General features: G+C 41.5%; 1 protein-coding gene across 1 annotated transcript in view; it reads left to right on the top strand.

Moving 5' to 3' along the window:
- The window catches only part of SYNE1 (spectrin repeat containing nuclear envelope protein 1), a 1478055-nt gene that overhangs the window by 30827 nt on the left and 1422247 nt on the right, over positions 1–24981 (top strand). Inside the window, exon 2 of the mRNA XM_069234720.1 lies at positions 3605–3860. Coding sequence (XP_069090821.1) covers positions 3791–3860 — 70 coding nt within the window. The 5' untranslated portion in view covers positions 3605–3790. The remainder of the gene's footprint in view (positions 1–3604; positions 3861–24981) is intronic.

Below are 24981 nucleotides of genomic sequence, written 5' to 3'. Positions count from 1 at the left end.
TTCAAAACCAATACCACTATTCTTTTCACTAAGCAGAAATACATTTTCCTGTACTGTAATATGCTTTATAACTGAAGGGCGTTTTTTCCTGTTCTCAGTGCACCTGCTAGCCAGAAAGCATTTAACGGTTGTATTATAATTCTGTGATTGTAAGCAGATAACCGCTATATTTACAGAGTAGAATGTTTTTCTTTTTTACATGTTTTTATTTTTGTGTCATATGATTTCATTAAAAAATAACCTTCTCACCAGCTTGCCAACGCCAGTTGTGCTGGCTTTGCCAACACCTGCTTAATTTTAGAATGGGAGCTCCTAAAATGTTATAAGTACCACATTTTTCATATAAATATTGTGTTATTAAAGCGTCTTGTAACATGAGGTATTTTAAAGACAGTGGATGAATCGGTTAGGAGTGTGGTTTACTGAACTGAATTTTTGAAAATAATAATTTAAATATTGTCCTGCCCGTGTTTCAGCTGATAACTACGCTTTTTCAAGACTACAAGGTCATAGAACTAATGTAAAACTGCTATTTATTGTATGTAACTGTCCAACCATCAACTGGAGAGAGAGAGGGGAGCCAGATGAGAGCATTACCACAGTATCACACTTGGATCCATGAGCTGACAGCATCCTTGAGCACAGGGCTCAGAGCGCTTCACTGTTTCCATCAGGCTGAGGAGGCCCTTGGTTGCAGCAGCTCTGTGTAAGCACATTAGTGGAAACATCCAAATAGTCACAGATGCGTTATCCCAAGAAATTGTGATACAAGAAGAGTTGCCAGATTTTCGTTCACTCTGGGACCTTATAACACAATTGACTCAAGTTGATTAATTTTTTAATTTTTTAATTTGTATTTGTTTTTCTTCATGTGCATGCAGTTTGGAGTGGAGTGTGGGGCAGTAGGGGCTGACAAAAGGCAAACTTTAAATCCATTGCACCATCTTTCATGCTGTGTAGCTCTCCTAGTTGTTCTTCCTATTCATTGGAGTAGACCTTCTGGAAAAAGCAGATATTTTGAGTTTTTGAGAAGAGAAAATGTGCAGGATATCAGGATTATCTGAGCGTGCGACTGTAGGATGAAGAGTTATCTACCAAATCATTGGTGCATAGCTTTTTCATATGAAAGAAAGATCATGGTTGCAACTTTAAAAAATTAAAATAGAATCACTACTGCAAAATGAAATACCACAAAAAAGCTATTAGATATTTGTTGCGAAAGGAGATTAGATTCAGTTTAATACAAGTACATGTACGTTTTTTTTAAAGGCACAATGGCTTATAAGGTGTAGATACACACAGGAAGATTCTAACTTTCCTATAATTACCTAATGAGTGCAGGAAATTAACATTTTATCATAAACATCTCCATTCTGGTTGTTATTGTACAGCTAGGAAAACAGAGCCAAAGAAAAAAACAACTGTGTTTTTAGTTCTTTAAACTGCTGCTTTAATGATGCTCCAAGACATGTCTTTTTCCCTTGGCTGATCCCTCTGGCAACAGACTTTGTGACCTCACAACTCAGTTGTATTAAGTTATTACAGTTGAATGGCTATGTCATTTATTTATAATAGGCAAGTGGGTGCTTCACAAGTCATAAATCAAAGGAAGATGGGTTTTTATTAAAGGGTTTGTAGAATCCCATATCTTATATATATCTAGACTTGTAAATATGTATATATATCACACTGAGAGCTTTCATTCCGTCCTTTCCACCAGTTTGGACCATTGGCTGTATTATAAATGCGGCGCACTTTCCTTGTATGCACCATGGCGCACCTTTCAAAAGGTGTGCCCTGAGCAAACAAGGGAAGTGCGCTGTATTAGAAATAATGCACTGCCCATAGGGCAGCCAGGAGCTTGACCTGCCTTGTGGGCAGCGCATTTAAGTGAAATACAGAGCAACTGTTTAAAAGCTGCTCCGTGTTCCTCTGTGCAGGCAGCAGCCCGCCTTCACTTTGAAGGTGGTTTGAAGATCCTCTTGCAGGTGGGTGCAGTGAGTGATATCCCCTCCTGCAACTGGTTCTCTGGCGTGTCCATGGGCCCCACTTTATCCCCCTCAAAGGCTGCCTTTAGGAGGTGCACGGAAAGTGCATCACCAATTTATGATGCACTTTCAGTGCATCTCTTAAAGACCTGTTTGCCTCTGAGCCCATGTCAGTAATTCATTACAGGCTCAGAGGCAAAGTGATTCCCTCATTTGCATGGGGCCACGCCTCCATGCAAATGAAGGAACGCCCTTTCATGATTGTGCTGGTGCTACAAGAGTGGGAACACCTATCGGTATTTCAGAAGGGAAATCATAAGTGTCTGCAACACCCCCCCCCCCGCAATACTGTTGTACTGTTGTGCCCTAAGGGCACACAAAGCGGGTGCATGCCTGTTGTACCCTACTGGTAAAATGGATAATACGGCCCCAGGAGAGTGGCCATTGAACTCTCTTAATAAGCCTCCTGAATGTGTGATCACCTGTTTTGTTGGCACCCTAATGACCTCTCAGCTTTCAGTTAAGTGAAATCAGAGTCACTTGTTACCATGCACTTCTTTGCAAAGGGAGCCTAAGACTCTTCTTTATGTGCTATATAAAGAAAAGGAACCATTGAATTACTTCAAGATAGTGAACGGAATAGTGGGGTATTCGGCACAATCAAACGATCACAAATCATAATAAGGGAACATCATCTCCTGGTTTCTTTCCTTTTAACTATTTCAGCAGTTTAAGTGCCAAGCTTTCTGGCATTATTTTTAAAACACTTATGTGCCACTAAATTTTCCCTTTGAGGGAAAAGGGAAGAACAGTTTTTCGAGGTTTATTCTTGGAAGTCATTTAGGGGTCGCAACTGCAACCCCCAGCTTGCCCCTTGCGATTTTTGGCGCTGCCTCTGCGACCCCTGGCCTCGGAGGTGCCAAAATCAGTGCTAGGAACACAGGAGCATCTCGTCCTTATGGACGTTGCTTGGGTCTCCTCTTCCTTGTTTTCAATCATTTTTTTTAACTACAATAATTGTGAATAATAATATATTATTCACTATTAGTGTTGTAAAAAATGGAGTACAGTTAGCTGGAATATGACCCTTCTTGATAGATAAGGTAAGTAAAAAACACTTTTAAACGCATGTTGTGCTTATGCTTTCGGGTGAGAGTATGCTTGTGTAAAAGAGTGAATGTGTGTGTGTGTAAGGATGTGTGTATGAGTGAAAGTAAAGATGAAAAGGCGTGTGATGTCACTCCCACTACCGCAGGCATTTTGGTGAATACACGTCCATGGGTTTATTCTCATTCTAGCTCTAACCTAAAATACTTCAGAATGAAGCCTACATTTGTTTCACTGTTCTATTTTAGAAGATACTAAACAGGCCTATTGCTATTTTCAAAATTATCCCTTTGGGAATGACATGAGAATATTGATATCTGGCAAGCCCACCTGACTTGTCTCTTGAGTAGGCTTTCAGCAATCATTGTTTCTTTGGCAAGGGGGATACGATTATGCACTTAGGGGTTTTTCATTCTTTTGAGGCACTTCTGTGAATACTCTTTAGGTTTTGCAGGATTACATGCATGAGTTTCTCAAAATAAAATATGATCTCTTCTTTCACATTTCAGACTGTTGTTGCTATTTGGGGGAAGATTCGCGTGCTTTGTGAGCGGAACTAACCAAGCACAGGAAGCGCCACGCAAGATGAAGTTACACAGCACGTTTCTAGGGAAGTAGCAGAACGTTTGCATCCAGCTGCGGGCCTAGTGTGAACATCCTGTCACCGCGAGCTTGCATGCTGCATCAGACTCATCATGGCCTCCTCAAGGCATGGAGTAGGGAGATCTCCCAGGGATATTGCCAATGTGATGCAGAGGTTACAAGGTAAGGGAGACATGATCCCCGAATGTTGTTGTCTTGCCTCATTTTTAACTCTGGCCTAGCGGCAGCTTTAGAGCTCTCGCCAGCCTTATCTTTAAAATAAAAAACAGATGAGGAAAGGAAGAGGAGAATGTTGGCTGGCATGGGGACGCACACTTGCCCCATTTCCTGAGCATTAGGTGGGGACTGGGAAATGAATTTAGTCTGTAAAGCTGCCCCTTCTCAGGATAAATCCAGGTGCAAGACAATAGCTGATTCGTGGCTGAGCAGAGAGGAATTCTGCTCTTCTCATAACTGGGGCCTTTCTGGATGTGTTGGTCGTGGATATTATTCCACAGCCTTTGCCACTAATTTGCAATTCAACACCCACCTCTGACATTGAGGATGGTGTAAAGGATTTGGGTGGTGTTTGCTTAGAGAGAGTATCCAGTCTAGCAATGTTGTATTGCTTTGTAAAGATATTTGGCACTTACCGTGGTGACACTTAGAGTAAGACAACTACAAAATTCTCCCTTGCAAATAACACAGACAAATTGAGAAAATAGCTATGTCACTCTTTTTAACACCTGCACAACACTGCTCTTTATGCTATTTTTCGCTATCAATTTTAATTTATTTATAAATCACACTTTTAGTGTATGGCTTCCTGACACTAGGAAGAAAATGCATTAAAATGGTACACAGAGAAACATAAAAAACAAATGAATGCATGTCCAAACTAACGCCCAGTCAGCTTCTTACCATGCATGCGTAAACGATTAACTACCTGCAGAAAAGTAGTGTAATTATAACACCGAGCATATGCCAGCTATCAAGAGTACATTTTTTTATCTTTGTTTTACTGTCATCTCTTGTATTACTTAACATGTTAGCCATCTTCATACTTAACTGAAATGAGAAAAATGCCACTTGTTTGATGGGCTCTGCTACAAATAGGGATAAAACTTTATTTAGATAGCGATATCATTACCTCCATAATGATTTTACTGTTCTGCAACTGAGTTTAGAATAGCAATCTGCAGAGGTCGAAGTGTTCTCCATTGCTCGTGAAACATATTCATCTGTATATGAAAAGCAGCATCAGCATAATGGTTGCACACAGGTGGTCAGTTCCTCGTGTACCATGTGTTACTTCAACTAAAAGGCAAGTTTTGAAGCTTCTAATTCATATATGTCGATTCAAAATGCACTTATTCCTAGAGTAGATTTAGAAAAGGGGAGCCTGTATAACTAATGAGAGGAGTGGAGACTGGAGGAAACACCTAGAAATCTTTCTAGTTACTGGTTTAATTTTGACTCATTGTATTTTAATTCTTAAAATGTATGTGAGGAAAGGAAAGATGTATACTAGGGTGAGCAGCATAGACCCAGGAGCGCAAATGACTTTAGATTGACTGTATGGAAATCTATTTCATGTAGATACCCTAAAATCCTGGGCTCAGTCTGGACAGTCCTGCTCTAGATATGTTGAACCTCTCAAGCTCTAGAGCTTGTCAGATGTTTCAGGTGAATCTATTTTTGATTTAAACGTGAACTCTAGCAATGTTTCACTGAATTCCGACATATCATGTTCTGTTTTGTCACATTACTTTGTTACTTTATGTTATGTCACATTATGTTATGTTATGCTTCATTTTAAATGGCTTTGTGTTGAAGACTGTCGCTGTTAGCAAAGTGTCTGCCAGTTGTGTTTTTTTGTTTAAAAAAGTTGGAGACCTGTGTAAAAGCTGAGTCTTACTACCTTTCCTAACACTGATACATGGGAGGTCCGGGTGACGTGTTCAGTAGTTCCAGTTTCAGCTGGAGCCCTCTTGGAGAATGTGTTTTGTTTTTTGATATCGTGGATCCCACTGAAATCTTGGTTCTTGAAACCTTTCCTTACATCTTTACATCTGTGGTCATTGTGTGATGGGCTCAATAGTGGTGGGTTTCCCTACAGTAGAGCCACAGTGAGGTCCAGGTCATGTGAAGATTCCTAAAAGTCTTGTGTGTTTGCATGTACATGTGACTTTTCCTATGGTGGAGCCTCCAGGGAAGTTAGATCTGGATCTTGTCCTCAGGACTCATGTGAGTGTTTAGGCAGTGGCTCATACATTCAGTAGTTATGAGTTTTGAGTTTCCCCAAGCCCCTAAGGCAGCGAGATTGTTCGTCCTAATCAAAATAACCATCCATATGTGGGCAGTAGAATACTTTTATACAAGGGCATATATACAGATTCTGCATGGAAGGTGTATTAGTGTCACATATACTGGGTCGTATGGCTAGGTGTGGTTGGCAGTTGCCCTTTGTGTATTCCTCCCAGACAGTGATACAATGGGTACTAGGTCCCTAGTCACTCAGATGGTCGGCCAAACAAACATGTGCACTTAGTGCTCTCCCCACCTCCCACGGCCCAGCCCTACTCATCCCCTGTACTGCTGGCTGAGCCAGCAGATGAACAATTAGACGATAGTGTAACTATCGTTTCATTTTCCATCTACTGGCTCTTGGTCACGGGGATGCGCTCCTTCACCATTATGAAGGAGCCGCCACTGTACGAAAGTACTTACTAAAAGTAATCAAGGTTGAAGAAGGCTTTATTTAATTATAGATTTCTTTATTATTTTTCCATTATATGATATAACAAAATGAATTTCCACAGTAGTAAAATATAGGCTGTTGTGATATATTAGTAACATATGCAGAAGAATGGCATCACATTGTTCCTGTAAATTAGCTTCATCATCGGCACCACAACTCAGCTACACCAAGCAATACATTTTCTAAGCAAGGTGTATGAACGTACATCTTTTTTCCCCTAGTAATGAGAGATTGCCACTAATGTTGCTGAGCTTTTGGTCTGGGACATCAGACACTGCTGTGAATGCCCCCCTTTGCCTTTTGGTTAGGACTGGGCAATGTCATATATGTATGGGAATACCTCACTAAATAAAATCAGGTGGTTAATCCAGTCTGTAGTTCTTGCGATGGGCATCTACCCCCAGCGTATTGCTACTCGCCGTTTGTCTAGTAGGAACGCCAAGGCCATGTATCATCTCACAGAGGTAGAGACATCCTTAACCAACCCCAATATGCTACTAAAGTTGAGGGTTTTACACTTACCAGCATCAGCTTTGCCAATTCCTGTGGAGCAGAATCAAACCAGGGGAATAATGTTAGATTTTCCCTTGAATACCTAGCACAATCAGTCTTTGACATTTAGCCCATCAAATGCAACCTAACAGATGTATCAAAACCGCTGTCTAAATTTGAAGCACAAATCCCTATGTCTGCTATAAGAGACATTTATTTTGCTTGTACACAACACTATCCTCACTCCCCTTCTGTTAGTACTTGTCCAGGTCTTGCTGCCATCTATGGCTAGCACTGCAGCCCACCCTATCTAGACATGTCTGCATCACTGTGTAAAGTTGTGATGTAATATTGCACGCAATTGAGTTACTATTCAGGAACGTGAGTGCCTCCAGTTGTGAATTCCAGAAGCCATACCCTCAATTTGTTCTCTTTTCAGTAATGCAGGAAGATGTCTAGTGGACTTTGTGAGCCACTATCTATCCCAAACTTCTCAAAGCCCCTAAATCTGCCATAGCAATCTTGTAAACAGCTATCCCAGTTTTTAGGGTCGAGCCTGAGAGTGCATGCGCTTGCGCATGCGTCTTGTATGCAAGATGCTGTTGCGTTCAGTAAATGGCTTGGAGCCTGCCTGTCGCTCACCATTTGTTGGTTTGCGTGGAACTCTTCTTTACAGCCTCGTAATTCGTCAAGGTACGCCTGGCATCACATCCATTTCTCTGTGTGGAGCAGGGATCGAGCACTAATTTATGCAACTTAATTAGTGCCTGTCCGCTGCTCCCAACGTGATTGACGTACTATTTGTTGCTTTTAACTTCGAGTGTCCTGCAAACAGAAGGCTTGTTTGTGACTGGCAAAAAAATGACCAGCGGGCACAAAATAGCAGTGTTACTTTTTATAGCTAACTTTATTTTATTTTGCCAGGTCATCTTTTCTCAGTTTCTCGTCATGTTTTCTTTTGTTTTTGCTCATGGGCACTGTTGTCAAAAGATGACAATTAACTTGTTCAAAATATGCAAGACCTATTGCTTTCCAAATGCTTGGTGCAACTTGTGCTTAGCTTTTGGCTACAATATCAGAGGAATGCCAAGGTTTTTCCCTCTATCCTCTACAGGTACACGTGAGGAGCATAGCCAAGGCAGGCCAACCTTCCTTGCCATTTATTCCCCACACACTTGCTGTGCACCCTCCTAATCCGTCCTGTTCCAGGATCGTCCACTCATGCAGAAACAGCAGTTCTAATGGAACACAGCACCACCACTGTAGCCTCTGCCACAAGATGTGGGATCTCTCTGGACCTGTGAAACTATTAATGTGCAAAACTTGCTTGACAATGTAACAATACAATTTGAGGGAAGGGATCGCAAATCCTCCAGCCTCATATGGCAGCATTAGAGTGCTCAGGTTCACACTGGGTTGATTTCCTGCCCACATCAGTCTTTCCATGAGAGATTTTGACCAATCAAAAAAAGGCAAGCTTCGGGTTAATAAGCAAATAAGAAAGAGGTAAAGGAGTTTTGGGAGAACTATCTCTTTGAAAATGACTATGCCTCAAGCCAGGGAAGGCAGCATTTGTATCCAGTGGGTCACACGCTCAGGTAGTCTATCCATTGTCACTCTCTAGTTGTATGTGAACACTATCAAAGCTTCTCGATATATGTTAATTCCCAAGCAGCTCACTGCGTGCTCACTCCACCAAAGAGGGAACTCCATTGGACAGCACTAAATGTGCCTTGTATCTGTAAATACTAGAGACTTAATCCAGTTTATTTTAAGGCCTGTTATGACCCCAAATAAGGTAATATCTCACAGTACACGACAGATGTTCGTTTCAGTCCCCCTCTCATATAACAGGATGTCATCTACGTACAGCTAAATTATGACATGTTCCCCCATGAATCTTAAACCTCTTTGGGACTGATGCTTGCACATGCCTGTGGTTAAAATACCACAGCCTATAACAGCTGTGACAATGGGCAACCCTGAAGGGTGCTTCACATTATCTTGAATGGTCAAAATAACCAACCATCACTTTTACTGTGGTGACAGGATGTGAATAGAGCAGAGAGATCCAATGCCTCTGAGATGGCCTGATTGCTTAGCAATACATATCCATTTACTGCCCAGCTTAAATACATCCACAGACAACTATATCTAGATATCAAATCCAAACTAATGTGAATGCAGTTTTAAAGGCTGCGTTCAGCACATCCCCTGATGGAAACTGCTAAATGTCAGATGTAGGTCTGACACATACGCGCAGGAGCTCAATTTCTAGGACTAACAGTGCATGGTGTGAGAGGGTATAGGGAATATGTCTGCACTGTCGTAACAAATGTCTAATATGCTGACCCAACAGTCAATTCAGTAGTACTTATCATGAGCTGATGAGTAGAAAGTATACTCTGCTGCCTGAGGGATTATGAATCCCTATTTGTCAGGGAAATTGTCATGTTCCTCACGTGGGTGATCGTCTTGGCGGTGTTCCTCTTCTAGCTAGCCCCAATGTGGTGTTAAAATCTCCTCCTCATAATACAGTGTGAGAGCCTCTGTTTTTTCTGTATTTGCTACTCACATTGGAGGAGGCTTTTGGTGGGAATAGCTGGTTGTGTGACACGAGCAATTGTTGCTGTAGTGCTAAAATCAGGAGCTTCATTTTGGCAGTCACTGTGGGCTGTTGTTGCCGTAGCCCAAAGTGCAGGTCTCTTGTTACCAGTTGTGGACGATCATGGTCAGCGCAAAGAGCAGGTACCCCTGAAGCTTTGTGCTGGTGGTTATTGCGGGTGGCAAAATGTTGGTGCAAATGGACCTGTTTGCAGTTGCAATGAGCCCAGACTTCAGGATTTTCACCCTTGTGTTTTGAAGGAGCTTCCACTGTTGCCAGCCAATGGTGCACGACCAGGGGGCACTTCTTGGGGATCAGGACTCAGCTCAGCAGAGGCCCGCAGCAAGGTTCAGGCAGGTCCAGGTGCATGTCCACTTGAGGCAGGTCAGCTGGGAGTTGCAGGAAGACAGACCCCTAAAGCTTGTTGTGTCCCTGTGGCTCTAATAGGAGATCAACGAACTAGCCCTTGTTTGTTACTCTAGGTAGCCTGGGTAGAATGGCAAGGCAGTCTTTCAAACAGCAGGGCAGTCCATCTTCTGAATCTTCCACCAGTCCATGAGTGGTTCTGGAGGTCCAATATTTATACCTGATGCCAGCCTTTGTGTAGGGGATTCACTGACCTAACCCCAATTCTGAAAAGTTCTCTCACTTTCCCTGGTCAAGACTCCAAACTGTCAGGGGTGATAAAAGGCAGAGCAGGCCTGATATCAGGTTCCTTTATGAATGCCATAGGCAGAGATGTAAGTGGGGCTGGGTACAACCACTCCCCACTCATCCTGCCAGAATGCCCTATCCTGTCCATCCCTAAGCCCACTTTGTGTCACTCTCTGTGAGCAATACACAAACTCCAACAGCAGTGGAATTCAATTGGAGAGATAGGCTTTATCACAGTGAAAAATTACTTTAGGAGTTTTTCACTGCCAGGACATGTAAAACTTAAGTACACATGTCCTAATTTTTAAATACAATGAACCATGCCCTATGAGCCTTTAGGATCTACCTTAGGGGTGACTTATAAATATTAAAAAGGCAGATGTAGGCCTGGCAAATGATTTATTTTGCCAGGGTGAACTGGCAGTTTAAAACTGTGGTACAGCCTGCAGTGGCATGCCTGAGATAGGTTTTAAAAGGCTACTTTAGTGAGTGACACAATGGGTACTGCTGCCCCTTAGCAGCATTAATTTACAGGTCCTGGGTACATGTACTCCGTATACTAGAGGCTTGCAAGTAAATTACGAGTAACAATCATGCATAGGAAATTTTAACGTTTGTTAGAAAGAGAGCATAAGCACCGCACCACTGTTTAGCAGCGAAAATGTGCATAGACTCCTAATGCCAACAAAATGTTCAGCAACAGAAGGCAGAAAACTGGGGGAAATCCAACAATATACCCCTCGGTAATGCCCTTCCAAGTGGAATCAATATTTTGTTGCCTGGCTATTGTGGCTAAGGTGTAGTACAACTTTGGTACAAAGCCTCCACCACACCGTCAAAGATAAGTCATGTAAAATAAGTTAGAGGTAAGTACAAATTAATTAAAAAATAGAGTAAGGTAAATTAAATCAATAAAAGTTAACAAAAGTGAGTATTGGTTCTCCCACCTCCCCACAAAAAAAATAATGTCAGGTGAGCTAATGGAGGGTATATAGTCAAAAGTAAAATAGTGGCAGGGCATGTAACAACACACATCCTTAAGTCATCAAGTGTCAGTATGGGTTCACTGAAACTGACTGCTCACCCTGGACCTATCACCTCGTCCCACCATTACCATAGATGAAGCAGTCCTTTTGCTTCCAGTAAGCAGCATGTGTTGCAGCTTTACACCTATACGTGGACCAATTTATGAAGGAACCACACAGGAACCAATGGGCATAGGATGCATGTGGCCACAGAATTCAAGGAGGAAGATAGCATGATATTTGCCTCGAAAATACAGTGGCCATTACAGAATAGCACAGGAGAAACAGGGGATAACCGGTATGGTGTTAAAAAGGGTTTATTAAAAGGAAGCATTATGGAGATTGTGTGGGCTAAAACAATAGTCTGTGAAGGAGAGAAGCAGACAAAAGTTGAGAAAACAGACAAAACAATTGAAGGGTTTGAACGTCAGAGAGTGGGGAGGTAATGGCTGAAAACAGTCACCCCATAGCTTTCCTTACAATCACCCTCCCTAAGATTAGTAATCCTGCTGGAAAAGAGGAAATCCACATTGCATAAAGAAAGATTGCATCAAGGTAGAGAAAATAATGCTACCCCTTCAATAAAAAAAAAACTGAAAAAATTATTAAAAAATTATTAAATACATCAACAAATATTAAAGGGGAACAAAGAATCCTGGGTGACTCATTTAGCCCTGACCAAATAACTGCCATACACAGTCCCCTCAAGGCCTCCTAGTTTTAATCCTGCAGGGGAAAGTCATAAACGTCATCAATGTCAGAAGGCTATAAATTGATCTAAAAATGATTTGGCCTTGCAGAATAATGGAACATTTCTGAATGTGGCTAACAGACATAGGAGAGCACGGATTACAGTTTGTGGTGTCTTATCACAGAGACAAACCAAGGCAATGGCGGACGCAGAAGCAACTCATAAATCACATCAGACGGAAGTGTTTGATCCTTGCAAGTCAATTTAGAATTGAAATCAATTCCACAAATCTCTTAAGCCAATGAAAAGTGACAGCACCCAAGGTTCTAGCAGTTCATCTACTGTTGATCCCACCTTCTGTGAAATGTATATAGTTTGTCTACTGTGCCAAGCGTGAACCATCCTAGTCCCATGACAAGCTTATTCTATCTTTAGGTCACTTTATAGTTTGATTGAAATTGAGCAGCTCTGAGGGGATGGAACCCAAGTGGCTGGACAACATAGAGTTGATTGATTTTTATTATACATAATGAACGATGACCTGATAATTTAAAGAGTGTCAAAGTGGGAAAAAGGCAAGTGTGCTCTGACGTGTTCCAGACTGCAGAGGTTTGCTGTGCTAGTACTAAGGAACTAAGCAGAATATTCTGGGCAGTAAAGGCTTTAACAGTCAATGACTGCCTTAAAGTATATATTTGTACCAAGTCGTGACTGAGTAGTTTCTGTGTTCCATTACATTACTTTTTTTTGGAGTTCTACTATGGTGCAAACATGTGGCATTGAAGATGGACTTGTTTTGATGACTCGCAACAACCAAAAACTGCACTCAACTAGGGACATTTTATCCAAGCTCAGGTCCTCCTTTGTGACTGAGAAGACATATATAATCTGCTAAATAGTCACTCAGAATCCCTCAAAGAGGTGCAAAAAATGAGGGAGGTTTTGCAGCACACGTTTCCCTACCTCACAGTAACACTACCATTTATCTCCTGAGGACAAGGAAGTACCCAGTTACGGTCGCTCTGGGTCAAATCATTAACCCCAATGACTTCACTTTCAAATTTTGTGAATCCTTTTCACCTCATGGTCACTAAGGGACCTATCACTCACAGTACACTCCTGGCTCTTCAAGAGCCTGGTCTTGTCCCATTTCCACTGCCTGCCATTCACCCAAGCCAATACAATGCCTGAAGAACTGGGTAGAAAGGAGATCAGTAAGGGTGCAACTGGTGAAAGAAGCTGGGGAAAGAAGCTTGAGCGCCCATTTCTTGACCATCCACACCAAGCCCATCTTTTCATGAGCACAAAGTGTCCTTCATCCTTTCAAGAAAAGAAGATGCCTGTGTAGACGCAGTTAGAGACAAAAACAGCTGTGATACATTATGACTGGTGCAGATACAATGGTAACACCTGTCCATGTATTGGTAGACCCTGGTATATGATGGGTTTATCTGACCATGTGATTGTATGATTTCTATATCAGTGCAAACTATTTAAGGGACTAGGCATGCGATATAGTACACTAGAAAATGCTGTTGGCACCTGAAAATTTCAGGCAGTATCTAAGCATAAGATGTTGAAAGTATGCAAGTTTGTGGCACAACCTAGTCAAATCATGGTTGCTCCTAAGTGTGTAATGGCAGCAGTTTTACAATTAATGGTAGTACCTTAGCATGCGATCGATATCATATTCATTTGATGTGATACTGTATTCATTTGATGACACTCTTGGGTCATGTCTGTGCTTAATAAAACTCCTTTAAAAGAATAAAAACTATCTGACCACGTTATGGAAGTATCAGGAGAGGAGCAGGATAGGAGTGACTGGATGCATGATGTGCAGTACTCGGAGTATAATGTGGTACCCTCAGCGATTTATGGCAGTAACGAGCATATCATTGCATGATGTGGCATATGATGGCAGTGTTTTGGCGAAGATGGCGGTGTCACATAAATTATATGAGTACCTTACATACAATGACAGTACTGTACACCTGTCACCTCAACAACCATGCAGAAACCCAGTATCCAACACACTTACAGGCCCCTTGACATACGAGAACCTGCACATCTCATAATGACTTCATCTGCTCCACCCAAAAATCAGCACACTGGTTCACTACAATGGACATTCCCTTGAGTTGCATCCACCACACACTAACACATCTCCTTTCCCCAATCCCACACGCATACAAGTAATCCATAACGCCACATAACACATGCTGAACTGTGCCGCATCATTCCTTTATGACAGCCCATCACACCAAGAAGACATGCCAATCCCAAATGTGCTCTACACAAATACTAATACCAACATATTTTAGCACCCAGCAGCAGTAGTATCTTGATATGTAATCACATTTCGTTAGACGTAGTGGGACGTTTTGCAGTTGCATTGACTCTGCACTGACTGTATTTTGACATTTTCCAAATTTCCAGCTCTCCATTTTTTTGCATTTTTATGGAAAGCATATGTAATGTTCAGCAGCGACAGGCTTCTACCATGTTGTAAATACAATTACCAAATTGTCATACTATCGAATATTTTTTTATATTTTTTAAATCAGGTTAAATTTTGATTGTTGCATATACAGTCACGTTGCTTCTAATCCAACGTGGCTCGACTCGTGTGATATAAAAGAACACGGTGTTGAAATAAAGAGTGGTTGTCGTTTGGGTTTTCTAAATGCCTCTCAGCGCTTCAGTTATGCTACACCTCGGCGAGTCAGATTGAACAGCTGTGAGCACAACGGCATCCTGTGTACATTGTCATCGCGTCGTTGAACTCTTCTTGGCTTGACGCTTAAGCCGTCTTTTGTTTCAAATGTGTGTCTAAGTGGTTGTGTTGCGCTGGTCATCAGCTTTAAAGATAGGAGAACTTTCACATTCCTGAAGTCGATAGCTTCCTTTTCATTTGCGTTACTAAGCAAGCCTGGGCGGAGCCAACTGTTAAAAGAAATGAATCAGGTTATCCGTGTTTACAACCGTCTCCTGAGAAACCCGGCGAAACGTTCAAACCACGGAAACAATGTAGTCGCTGCATGACTGCGCTGAGAGTGGTTAACTGTGCACACCAAAAGCAGGGAGGTGAAATCTACCCTCTCTTGTCATAAAACCGAGTGACGTAAACGCCTTCAAATCGGTCATCTGTTTAGGACGAACAACTACATTTACTAGTCCTCGGTGGCAGATAAGAGCAAATAAGTTAAAAAAATTGTGTTCTCGAGTGCCCTTTTCAAGCGCACACTGCTCAAAATTTTGGTAGATAATAGAAATTAGGTGGAGGAAGTTCAAGTGATCTGTACGAAGTTCCATCAACTGTTGTTAGTTTTTGAAACTAGACAATAAAATCTACCACTTAGCCACTATGCTGCATATACTTCAGTTCATGTGCAAAGAATATTTTTGTATTTAATGAAATTAATATCTTAAATTTGGAAGTTGTGTACCTCAGGGTAGCAGCAGGGGAGAGGGGCATCCGTCCTACCTTACCCGACCATTTTGTGGTCCCAAGGACCCCATCGCTCAGGGGCTTTTTTTTAATAAGGGGAGGGGGCATGCGGCTCCTTTACCAGGCTTCTACTGCCCAGGGGCCCCATTCCGCCCGGCCAAAACATACATTTAGTGAGGAGGTGGCATGCAGTCCTCCTCACTGAGCCACGATGGACCCCCGGAACCCCAGACCTCATTGTCTCCCTTTTCTAATTTAAGATTAGGGGGTGTACACCCCTCTCCCCAAGCAACAATGTGCCCAGGGGACACCTTTCTCCAGGGCTTTCTTTTCAGGAGTGGTCAGCCCCCTCCCTGAGTCCATAGTGACCCCTAAGACCCCATCCCCCAGGGGCCAAAACATATCTTTTTTGGGGAGCAGTGTGCTTGCCACCCTTCCCAGAGCCAATTTTTTTTATTTTTTAAATAAAGGGAAATGGTTGCGCAGCACACCTCCAGAAGCATAGTGGCCCCTGGGACCTCATTCCTCCAAGTCTCAGGTGCTTCTCAGTGGGTACCCCTGTAGCCACCTGGGGCACCCAACAAACAGTACATTGGGGGCTGTGGCAGGAGGCCCTGGGCCTCGCAAGCCCAGCCAGCTCCCGCATTCACCTATCCTGGGTTCTGCTAGAACCTGCATTGCTCCCGCCTGGCACGGGCACCTGTTTCTGTTTGCTTCTGCTAGGTGGGAGAAATGTGTGTTTTCCTCTCCACAAGAATGCGGGCTGGGTACCAAAAGCAAGCTAGCACCAAAGTATGCAGGAAAGGCATGTAAGCTCCCTCCCAACGGGTGGTTTAAAAATGCTTCCACAGGTGGGAGCATATATCAGTTCCCCTTCTTGTGCTGTTATGAGCAGGGAAGCTACCATGTCCTGGGAGTAGGCTCTACGGAACACAATGTGTGAGCCAGCCTCGGGGGATCCCCAGGTCTCTACAGGCTCAGAGAGTGGGGCCACGTGTATAGTTATATCTCTTGACCCCATGGGATGGGAGTCACCAGGGCCTGTAGTGGCTCGGGAGTGGTGCTGCACACCACCTTTCCGTTTAGTTTGATTTTGGCCCATGGGAATGGGGTCCCCAAGGCCTCACTGAGGCTCATGGATGGGGACGAGGATACTCCTATTCCCTTTTTTTACAAGTTCTCTCTGGGGGATGGGGTCCTTGGGGCCAAATAGTGGCCTGAGAGGCAAGCTGCATGCCTCCCTTCACTCTTCACAGTATTCAGCCCAAGGGAAGGGGTCCACGGGGCCAAAACTGGCTCAGGAAGGGGAGCCTTACTCATGCCTTCCTCTCCAAATACTTAACACAAAGACCCCCAGGCCCTGTCACCTGTGAGAGTTTTATTGTTTTTTTTAAAAACGAGCAGTGATCCCACAGGTGCCCATTGGGACTTCGCAGGATCTCGTTTTAAAAAAAACATATATACATTTTGGCCCAAGGGCATAAGGGGAGCAGGGTATTCCTCCCCTTCCTTCTAATTTTTTTAATTAAACTCAGGACAAGGGACTAAGGCCCAGTGTCCTGTAATAGCTGCCTGCAATTTTTCATCATTTTGCAGGCAGTCAATCAGAGTGCTTGCTGCCGCTGGAGACTGCTTCCCCTGGGAGCAAATTGGCCCAAGGGAAAAAGTCCCCTGGGCCAATCGGGCACTCAATATTGGGTTTGATGGGCTCTCACTAGAGTCTCTCTAACCCAACTGTTCAGATAGACAAACATTTTTATGCCTTAATTTCTCAGAAACAACTGAATGGATTTGTACCAAATCACAAAACATAAGCTTCCTCGACCAGATCTTGCTTCCTATCAAATTTGGTATAATTCTGTTCAGTAGGTTTTTGCAGTGGTGCTTCTTAAAAAACTGGAAAACTTGGTTTTGCGACCTACCTTTTTTCTCTGCCCCCGCTTGACAGATCATGCAAAACTTTCCAGAAATGAGTTAAGGTGGACAACATTTTTGGGGGGAAGTTTAGTGAAGATTTGTCAAACGACACTAAAGTTATGAGAAAACCAAAAATGCTCTTCCTATGGAAACACAGTCGTAACTATAACTACCAAGTGGCTACCACCACTGGGTAACACACACATGCACACACACACACATACACAGGCACACACACGCACACACATACACACATACTCAGGCACACACACGCACACACATACACATTGTTGAAAAATATAACAACATTCCAAACTGTCAACGTGACCAAGGCTGAGAGGTCAGCCTAAATGTGGTGTCTTCCTGATGCTGTATATTAACTGTAAATGAATGAACTATGAATAATTCCTGGAGTGCTGGTTCTTGCTTTAGTACTTTGAGCAGGTAACTATATCTATATATACACACTTATAATGAACTTACATATGACGTAACGTCTCACGAGGTAAGGACTGTGAGGTAGCACAGACTTTTGACGAAATCCGCTCTTGGCCAATACACATCTTCACTGCAGGTTTTTTTTTCCATTAATAATGTTCAAAACTGCCCTGCCTTTTGTATGTGCTTATGTTTTGATTGATAGAGTGGGATTTCTGCACTATTAGAACATTCCTTACCTTATAGCAGCTGCTGAGAACCTACAGTTAAGTGATCTTATTGGGAGATAGGGGAAAGAAATTTAATTTTGAAAGCCTCACACAGCAAAATTCTTTCTGTTGTATCGTGAGAAGCCTCTCATCGGGCTAATTATGGTGTGGGAAACACATAAGGACTTTGTTTATACACTAAGCACTTTATTGCATTATGAAACCCAGTAATAAGCCGTTGACTGTCCATGAGAACATTTCGATGCATTACTAGTGATCTCCTAGGCACATGTATGTTATTGGTTACAGAAATGTTTTTACCTTTTTAAATATTGTTAAATGCTTGACTGTATTGTTGTGATGTTTATGTGCTTCTAGCCTAAAATAAGCCTTTTAATGACTGATGATTATATGAAAAAAAGTTCAATAAGAGGCAGAGACATTTAACGAAACATAACTTAAGAAACTACAGCAAGTTGATATGCTGAAGACTACCACATTTATAAATACTACTTCTGAATGAATTGTAACACTGATCTTACTCCTTTCTAAAGTAGTGTATCACACATTGGGAGGTGTGAACATATTCTGATTCTCTGCTTCCGTGGAAATAGAAATGGCAACACTATAATACTTCCCCTTTGAGTTTAGAAGTTGTGATGAACTGTGGTGTGACACCGCAGCTTCAGATATCTCATTTAAGAGGCTTATCATTTTCTTTGAATAACGAATATTACTGTTGTAGCTGTGAGGCCCCAATTCTAAGCGGACTGGGAATACTGTATCAGTACTTCTGACCCCAGAATTAATGATACCACGGATATCAGTAACTGAAATACTTCAGTATTCCAAGTTGTTCATTAAAGAAGCCAATAAATGGAAAGCATGAATCTACGTTTGTTTCAGCACTCGATTCCTGTGGTCATTTCTCATTATTATTTTCTCATGAGGCAATTGTCCTGTTTCTACATCAAATCGTTTCGCTTCATCATCCATTTCATCCCAGTTACTGCACTAAAAGTACAGCAGCCAAACGTCCTGCAAAGAGATTCGAGCTTCCCACGTGCCCACAATTTATCATTTAAATACTAGCATGATCCTGCTTACCAAGTAACCATTGCAATATGTAGCAGATCTCTTCAACTGACTGTGTGTCAAGTCTTCCATCTACTTATAATTGACTGTTGTAGAAAAGTTTAAATGTGCTTGCTTTATCTTGTACTAGGTAACATTCCAAATTCAAAAGCAATTTATGTGCATCTTTGTAAATGCCCACAAGGGTACCATCATCTCTGGTAGGCACATAAATCAGGCATTCAGATTGTAAATGAAACTATATACTTAAGTCCTGTGAATAATGGGTGCAGCTCTTGTACTTAGTGCAATCCATTCGATAAATCGTTTCTAGTAAACAGTATGTGCTGTGTAGAAATCTGAAGCAAATATTTTGCATTGGTGGTTACTTGCTTTTTTCATTCACACAATCACTGCTGTAGATCATCTATTTCTTTTCCAATTTCGATTGGCATCTACACCTGCTCGTATTACTTTTACTGGAGTGCATCAAATTCAGAGCCTTGGATAGCAATGATCTTTTTCCTCGCTCACTCACTCATTACATTTAGAGGTACACTTGATGATACGCTGTCCTGTTAGGGAACTCTTGTACCAGTGAGGGAAAACCACGGCACACTTGAAGATAACAGAAAGTGTGTCCTTAATATAAGTATCCAAAGAAGTAAACTTTTTTTTCTGTAAGTGATAAGCTTGTCTAAGAACATGGGACAGTGAGTATACAAGATTCATGTATCTTTATCTAATATCTAATAGGAAGGGGGGCATGTATTCACAAACCTTCAGTGGAATAAATGGAGCATTATCCTTCCCCTCAGATGGAGGCCTTTTCAAAAGAATAAACTATATGGATTTAAGATAAAAAATAATATTTTTCAATTTGGTGGCAAATTAATACAACGTTGCATATAGCACTGCTGCCTCCCTTTGGCTGGCAGATTACAGTACCCCAATTTGGATCTGTGAAAGAGTACTGGCTGCCAGTAAGGCATAATTTGTATTCATATGTATAATTAGTTCAACCTTGTATATATGCTTCTTTAGTGCAAGAAACTTTACTATTATGTAAATTATTACTGACACTGAGTCTGGTATAAAAACGTGTTCACGTTTGTAACATTTAACAAACATGATTTTATACACATATATGTAGAAGCACACAAACAAGATAGTTTCAAAATAAAAAGTGCATGAAAAACATTGCAACTTGAAATAAATATGTATTGCCAAACTACAGATTGACTTTACAGGGAGTGCAGAATTATTAGGCAAATGAGTATTTTGACCACATCATCCTCTTTATGCATGTTGTCTTACTCCAAGCTGTATAGGCTCGAAAGCCTACTACCAATTAAGCATATTAGGTGATGTGCATCTCTGTAATGAGAAGGGGTGTGGTCTAATGACATCAACACCCTATATCAGGTGTGCATAATTATTAGGCAACTTCCTTTCCTTTGGCAAAATGGGTCAAAAGAAGGACTTGACAGGCTCTGAAAAGTAAAAAATAGTGAGATATCTTGCAGAGGGATGCAGCACTCTTAAAATTGCAAAGCTTCTGAAGCGTGATCATCGAACAATCAAGCGTTTCATTCAAAATAGTCAACAGTGTCGCAAGAAGCGTGTGGAAAAACCAAGGCGCAAAATAACTGCCCATGAACTGAGAAAAGTCAAGCGTGCAGCTGCCACGATGCCACTTGCCACCAGTTTGGCCATATTTCAGAGCTGCAACATCACTGGAGTGCCCAAAAGCGCAAGGTGTGCAATACTCAGAGACATGGCCAAGGTAAGAAAGGCTGAAAGACGACCACCACTGAACAAGACACACAAGCTGAAACGTCAAGACTGGGCCAATAAATATCTCAAGACTGATTTTTCTAAGGTTTTATGGACTGATGAAATGAGAGTGAGTCTTGATGGGCCAGATGGATGGGCCCGTGGCTGGATTGGTAAAGGCAAGAGAGATCCAGTCCGACTCAGACGCCAGCAAGGTGGAGGTGGAGTACTGGTTTGGGCTGGTATCATCAAAGATGAGCTTGTGGGGCCTTTTCGGGTTGAGGATGGAGTCAAGCTCAACTCCCAGTCCTACTGCCAGTTCCTGGAAGACACCTTCTTCAAGCAGTGGTACAGGAAGAAGTCTGCATCCTTCAAGAAAAACATGATTTTCATGCAGGACAATGCTCCATCACACGCGTCCAAGTACTCCACAGCGTGGCTGGCAAGAAAGGGTATAAAAGAAGGAAATCTAATGACATGGGCTCCTTGTTCACCTGATCTGAACCCCATTGAGAACCTGTGGTCCATCATCAAATGTGAGATTTACAAGGAGGGAAAACAGTACACCTCTCTGAACAGTGTCTGGGAGGCTGTGGTTGCTGCTGCACGCAATGTTGATGGTGAACAGATCAAAACACTGACAGAATCCATGGATGGCAGGCTTTTGAGTGTCCTTGCAAAGAAAGGTGGCTATATTGGTCACTGATTTGTTTTTGTTTTGTTTTTGAATGTCAGAAATGTATATTTGTGAATGTTGAGATGTTATATTGGTTTCACTGGTAATAATAAATAATTGAAATGGGTATATATTTTTTTTTTGTTAAGTTGCCTAATAATTATGCACAGTAATAGTCACCTGCACACACAGATATCCCCCTAACATAGCTAAAACTAAAAACAAACTAAAAACTACTTCCAAAAATATTCAGCTTTGATATTAATGAGTTTTTTGGGTTCAGTGAGAACATGGTTGTTGTTCAATAATAAAATTAATCCTAAAAAATACAACTTGCCTAATAATTCTGCACTCCCTGTATATGTCATTTGTATAAGGCATCATGTGAGAAACAGGTTCCCTGCATAGAATATTAAAAAATGGAAAAAGATTAGTAATGGGAAACTGGCGTAAAACCGTTGTGGGTAACATAAAAATAAGTTAGGAGCCCATTTCTTGAAGACATTTACAAAAGTGTACTTGTTTCCTTGCATTGATGAAGATTTGAAACTTTTGCCAGTTTACAAGTGTTTCCAGACTTAGGCCTGGAAAGCACACTCCTAGCAAACGTTTGTGAGTCCCATTTTTGCATGGGCAAATACATATGCATATATTTGCTCATGCAAAAACTGTTTTATTCATTCTCAAGTCCAGAGTACATTTTCAACTTTTTCCACTGTAGGAAGAGATTGAAGAGAAATTGCTTTATAGCTTTAACCATGACTGTTTGTGGGTGTGCACAGACTCACAGGACCTTCAAACCATTGAACTACTTACATTCCTTGTAGGAAGAGTTGTTTAAAGGGGGCAAAATTACAACCTTGGTAGGATCCAAACCCTGATATAATGTCAGCCCTGGCAGAATCAAAGACTATATTAAAAGAGTGCTGATAGAAGAAAAAACTACTTTATTTGTCACCTTTCTGCATAGCATTAAAACAGACAAGTACATTTCTGGAGCATCTCTTCCTTTAGCCAAGTAGATATTTGATAAAATTCCACACCCCATGTTTCATCAAGTACCCTACTCACCCAGAAGGAACCCTTCAGCCATGCAATACATGTCGACAATAGTAAGGCTCTAGAGTTCCTTTTGACCATCGGCATGCAAAGTATAGCTGCCAATCAGATGCACATTACCTCGAACATCATATGTAATTTCCGAGCTGTAGTGTATAGCTTTGTTTTTTTTTTAATGGCATATTTTGATGTGCTGCACAGCAAATTAATAAAGTGGTCCCATGAGTTTCCTATGGAAATGTTTGACATATGAGTGCAGGATGCAATAATTTAAACTCAGATTTATTGGCACTGTCAAAGTTTTATTGTGTTATTTAGTTATACTTATGTGTTTTGTCTATGTTTTCAGGGTACAGTAATTCAAAGCTAATATTCAATTTTCTTTGTGCCACTAATATATTTTTCTGTGATGTGCATTACAACTTAAAAGGTTTTCTTTAAATGTTTTAGTACACATGCCTGCAGTGAAACATCCATAGTGTTCCCTTAACATTATATGAGATCTGTATTTGCCATAATATGTCGGCAGTGTGGCAACCTTGTGTGTTTGTGTGTATTTACATACATATTCCCACTTTAACCACTTCAATTGTGTGTTTACTTTTGTAGTTATCTAGTATGGCGTGGGAAATATGAGTCTACTAATATCTCCTCCAGCTGCCGCGAGGCATGAAGAGGGATTGGGTAATTTTAATCTATGAAGGTGTTCCTAATCCTTTTGCACCAAGTTTCAGAGCTTCTTTTTATTGAAACAGGAACTTATTTCTCTCAATTTGCCTGAAAAAAGAACTGTTTTCTCTCTTGCATGTGGCTGTTCATGCTAGTTTTGACTGTGTTCACACTGATCGTATTCTAAATGAATGATGAAAGTTTCATGCTCCCACATTGCACCTTGAGACATACCCCTCATTCTTTGTGGTCAGTAGAAGGTCAATGCAAGCATGACAACTGTTCACATTAAAAGAAGATAGGTAACTGTCTCCCAACCTTAAACATATTCTTGCCTGAGGTCCTATGTTTGCATCACATTTGAGCTTTGTGGTAATCCATAAAACATTGTGTCCATTGTCAGATAGTTTCTCAATTGGTTCCACAGAGGAAAAATATTACTGTATAAATGACCAAATAAGACAAGTAATATTGGATTACACATTCAATTGACAACCACTTTGAATTAGCTATGTTGCTTACATTTTGCGAATGGGAAGACATCATAACTTATTAGCAGGGCCGCTGTTCTTTTAGTGGACCAGTGTCTCCACTTTCCATTAGGAATATTGTATTTTGGTGGCATAGAAGCTATACTTCTAGTAGATATACTGTACTTGATTGTGCTTTATGGTTATTAGGGATAATTACCTTTTAATGTGCCAGATCGTGCACTTTACAGCATGAGTTTCGAATTGAAGTGTATTATTTTGATATTCTGCTTTTTAGGCAGTAAAACGTTTTTAAACACCTGGAAACAAATAAGTTACTTACAACATAACACCGCCCTCTTCTGTTTGATATTCCCATCCTTAAAAAACATAATTGCATTGCATTATGTGTGTGTGTATGTGTGAGTCTACACATTATACTAAAATTACTTTTTGTATCTGGAACATTCTAAAAAGAGTAACTTAGCAAGTAGAAATTCATTTTGATATTTTTTCATAGTCTTACAGAATAAAACCAGATGAATCAAGGATAAGTCCTTAGATTCACATAAACTTTAAGGTTCCATTCTGATTGTTTCTCCACACCCTTTAAAGTTATTTTTCAGCATGGCATTTCACAGTGTCAGCACTTCTGAGCAAGGTTTCTGCTCCTTCAAGAAGCTAATAAAGCTATTTCTAGTAGAGAGGCATACATCTCAGTAGTGGCAATTCACAGGGGCAGCTCCTTTGCAATGGCGAAGGAGCATCACCCCCTGGCAAGAACCAGGAGCTGTCAAATAAAACAATATTTCATTATCGTTTAATTTTACAGCTGCTGGCCCAGCCAGCAGCAAGTGCAGGGAGTGGTGGGGCTGGGCCATGGGAGAGGGGAGCTGAAGTGAAGTCTGTGCACTATGTGTGTGCATGTGTGTTTGGCTGACTGTCTCAGTTATGCGCACCTAGGTGTCTCCAACCCAACTGTGCTACACAGCCGGGTTGGAGAAACTGCACAGGCTCCAGTGCAGGTTCTGAGCGGCAGAACAAGCCATTCAGACCAATCCTGGTGCTGCTCTCATGCTAGGTCTAGCATGAGAGCAGCACCACGTTTGCTGTGGAGCCTGTGCTGGTGTCCCAGTGAATGCTGGGACATCAAAAGATGAGCGGAGGAGCGAGGCAGTGGCTACAGGAACAGGTAAAAAAATGTTTTATTATTAGCCACCAAGTCTGTCTTGTGACACCTAAAAAACTTACATATGGTTTGACACTTTATGTTGAAACTGTATGTGATGATCCTGATTGACCATCCAGTGTTTATGAAATGTAGGACGGAAGACGCG

Source organism: Pleurodeles waltl, chromosome 5, assembly GCF_031143425.1.
Source record: "Pleurodeles waltl isolate 20211129_DDA chromosome 5, aPleWal1.hap1.20221129, whole genome shotgun sequence".
Classification (NCBI taxonomy): Eukaryota; Metazoa; Chordata; class Amphibia; order Caudata; family Salamandridae; genus Pleurodeles; species Pleurodeles waltl.
This window is presented reverse-complemented; position numbering and strand designations above follow the sequence as displayed.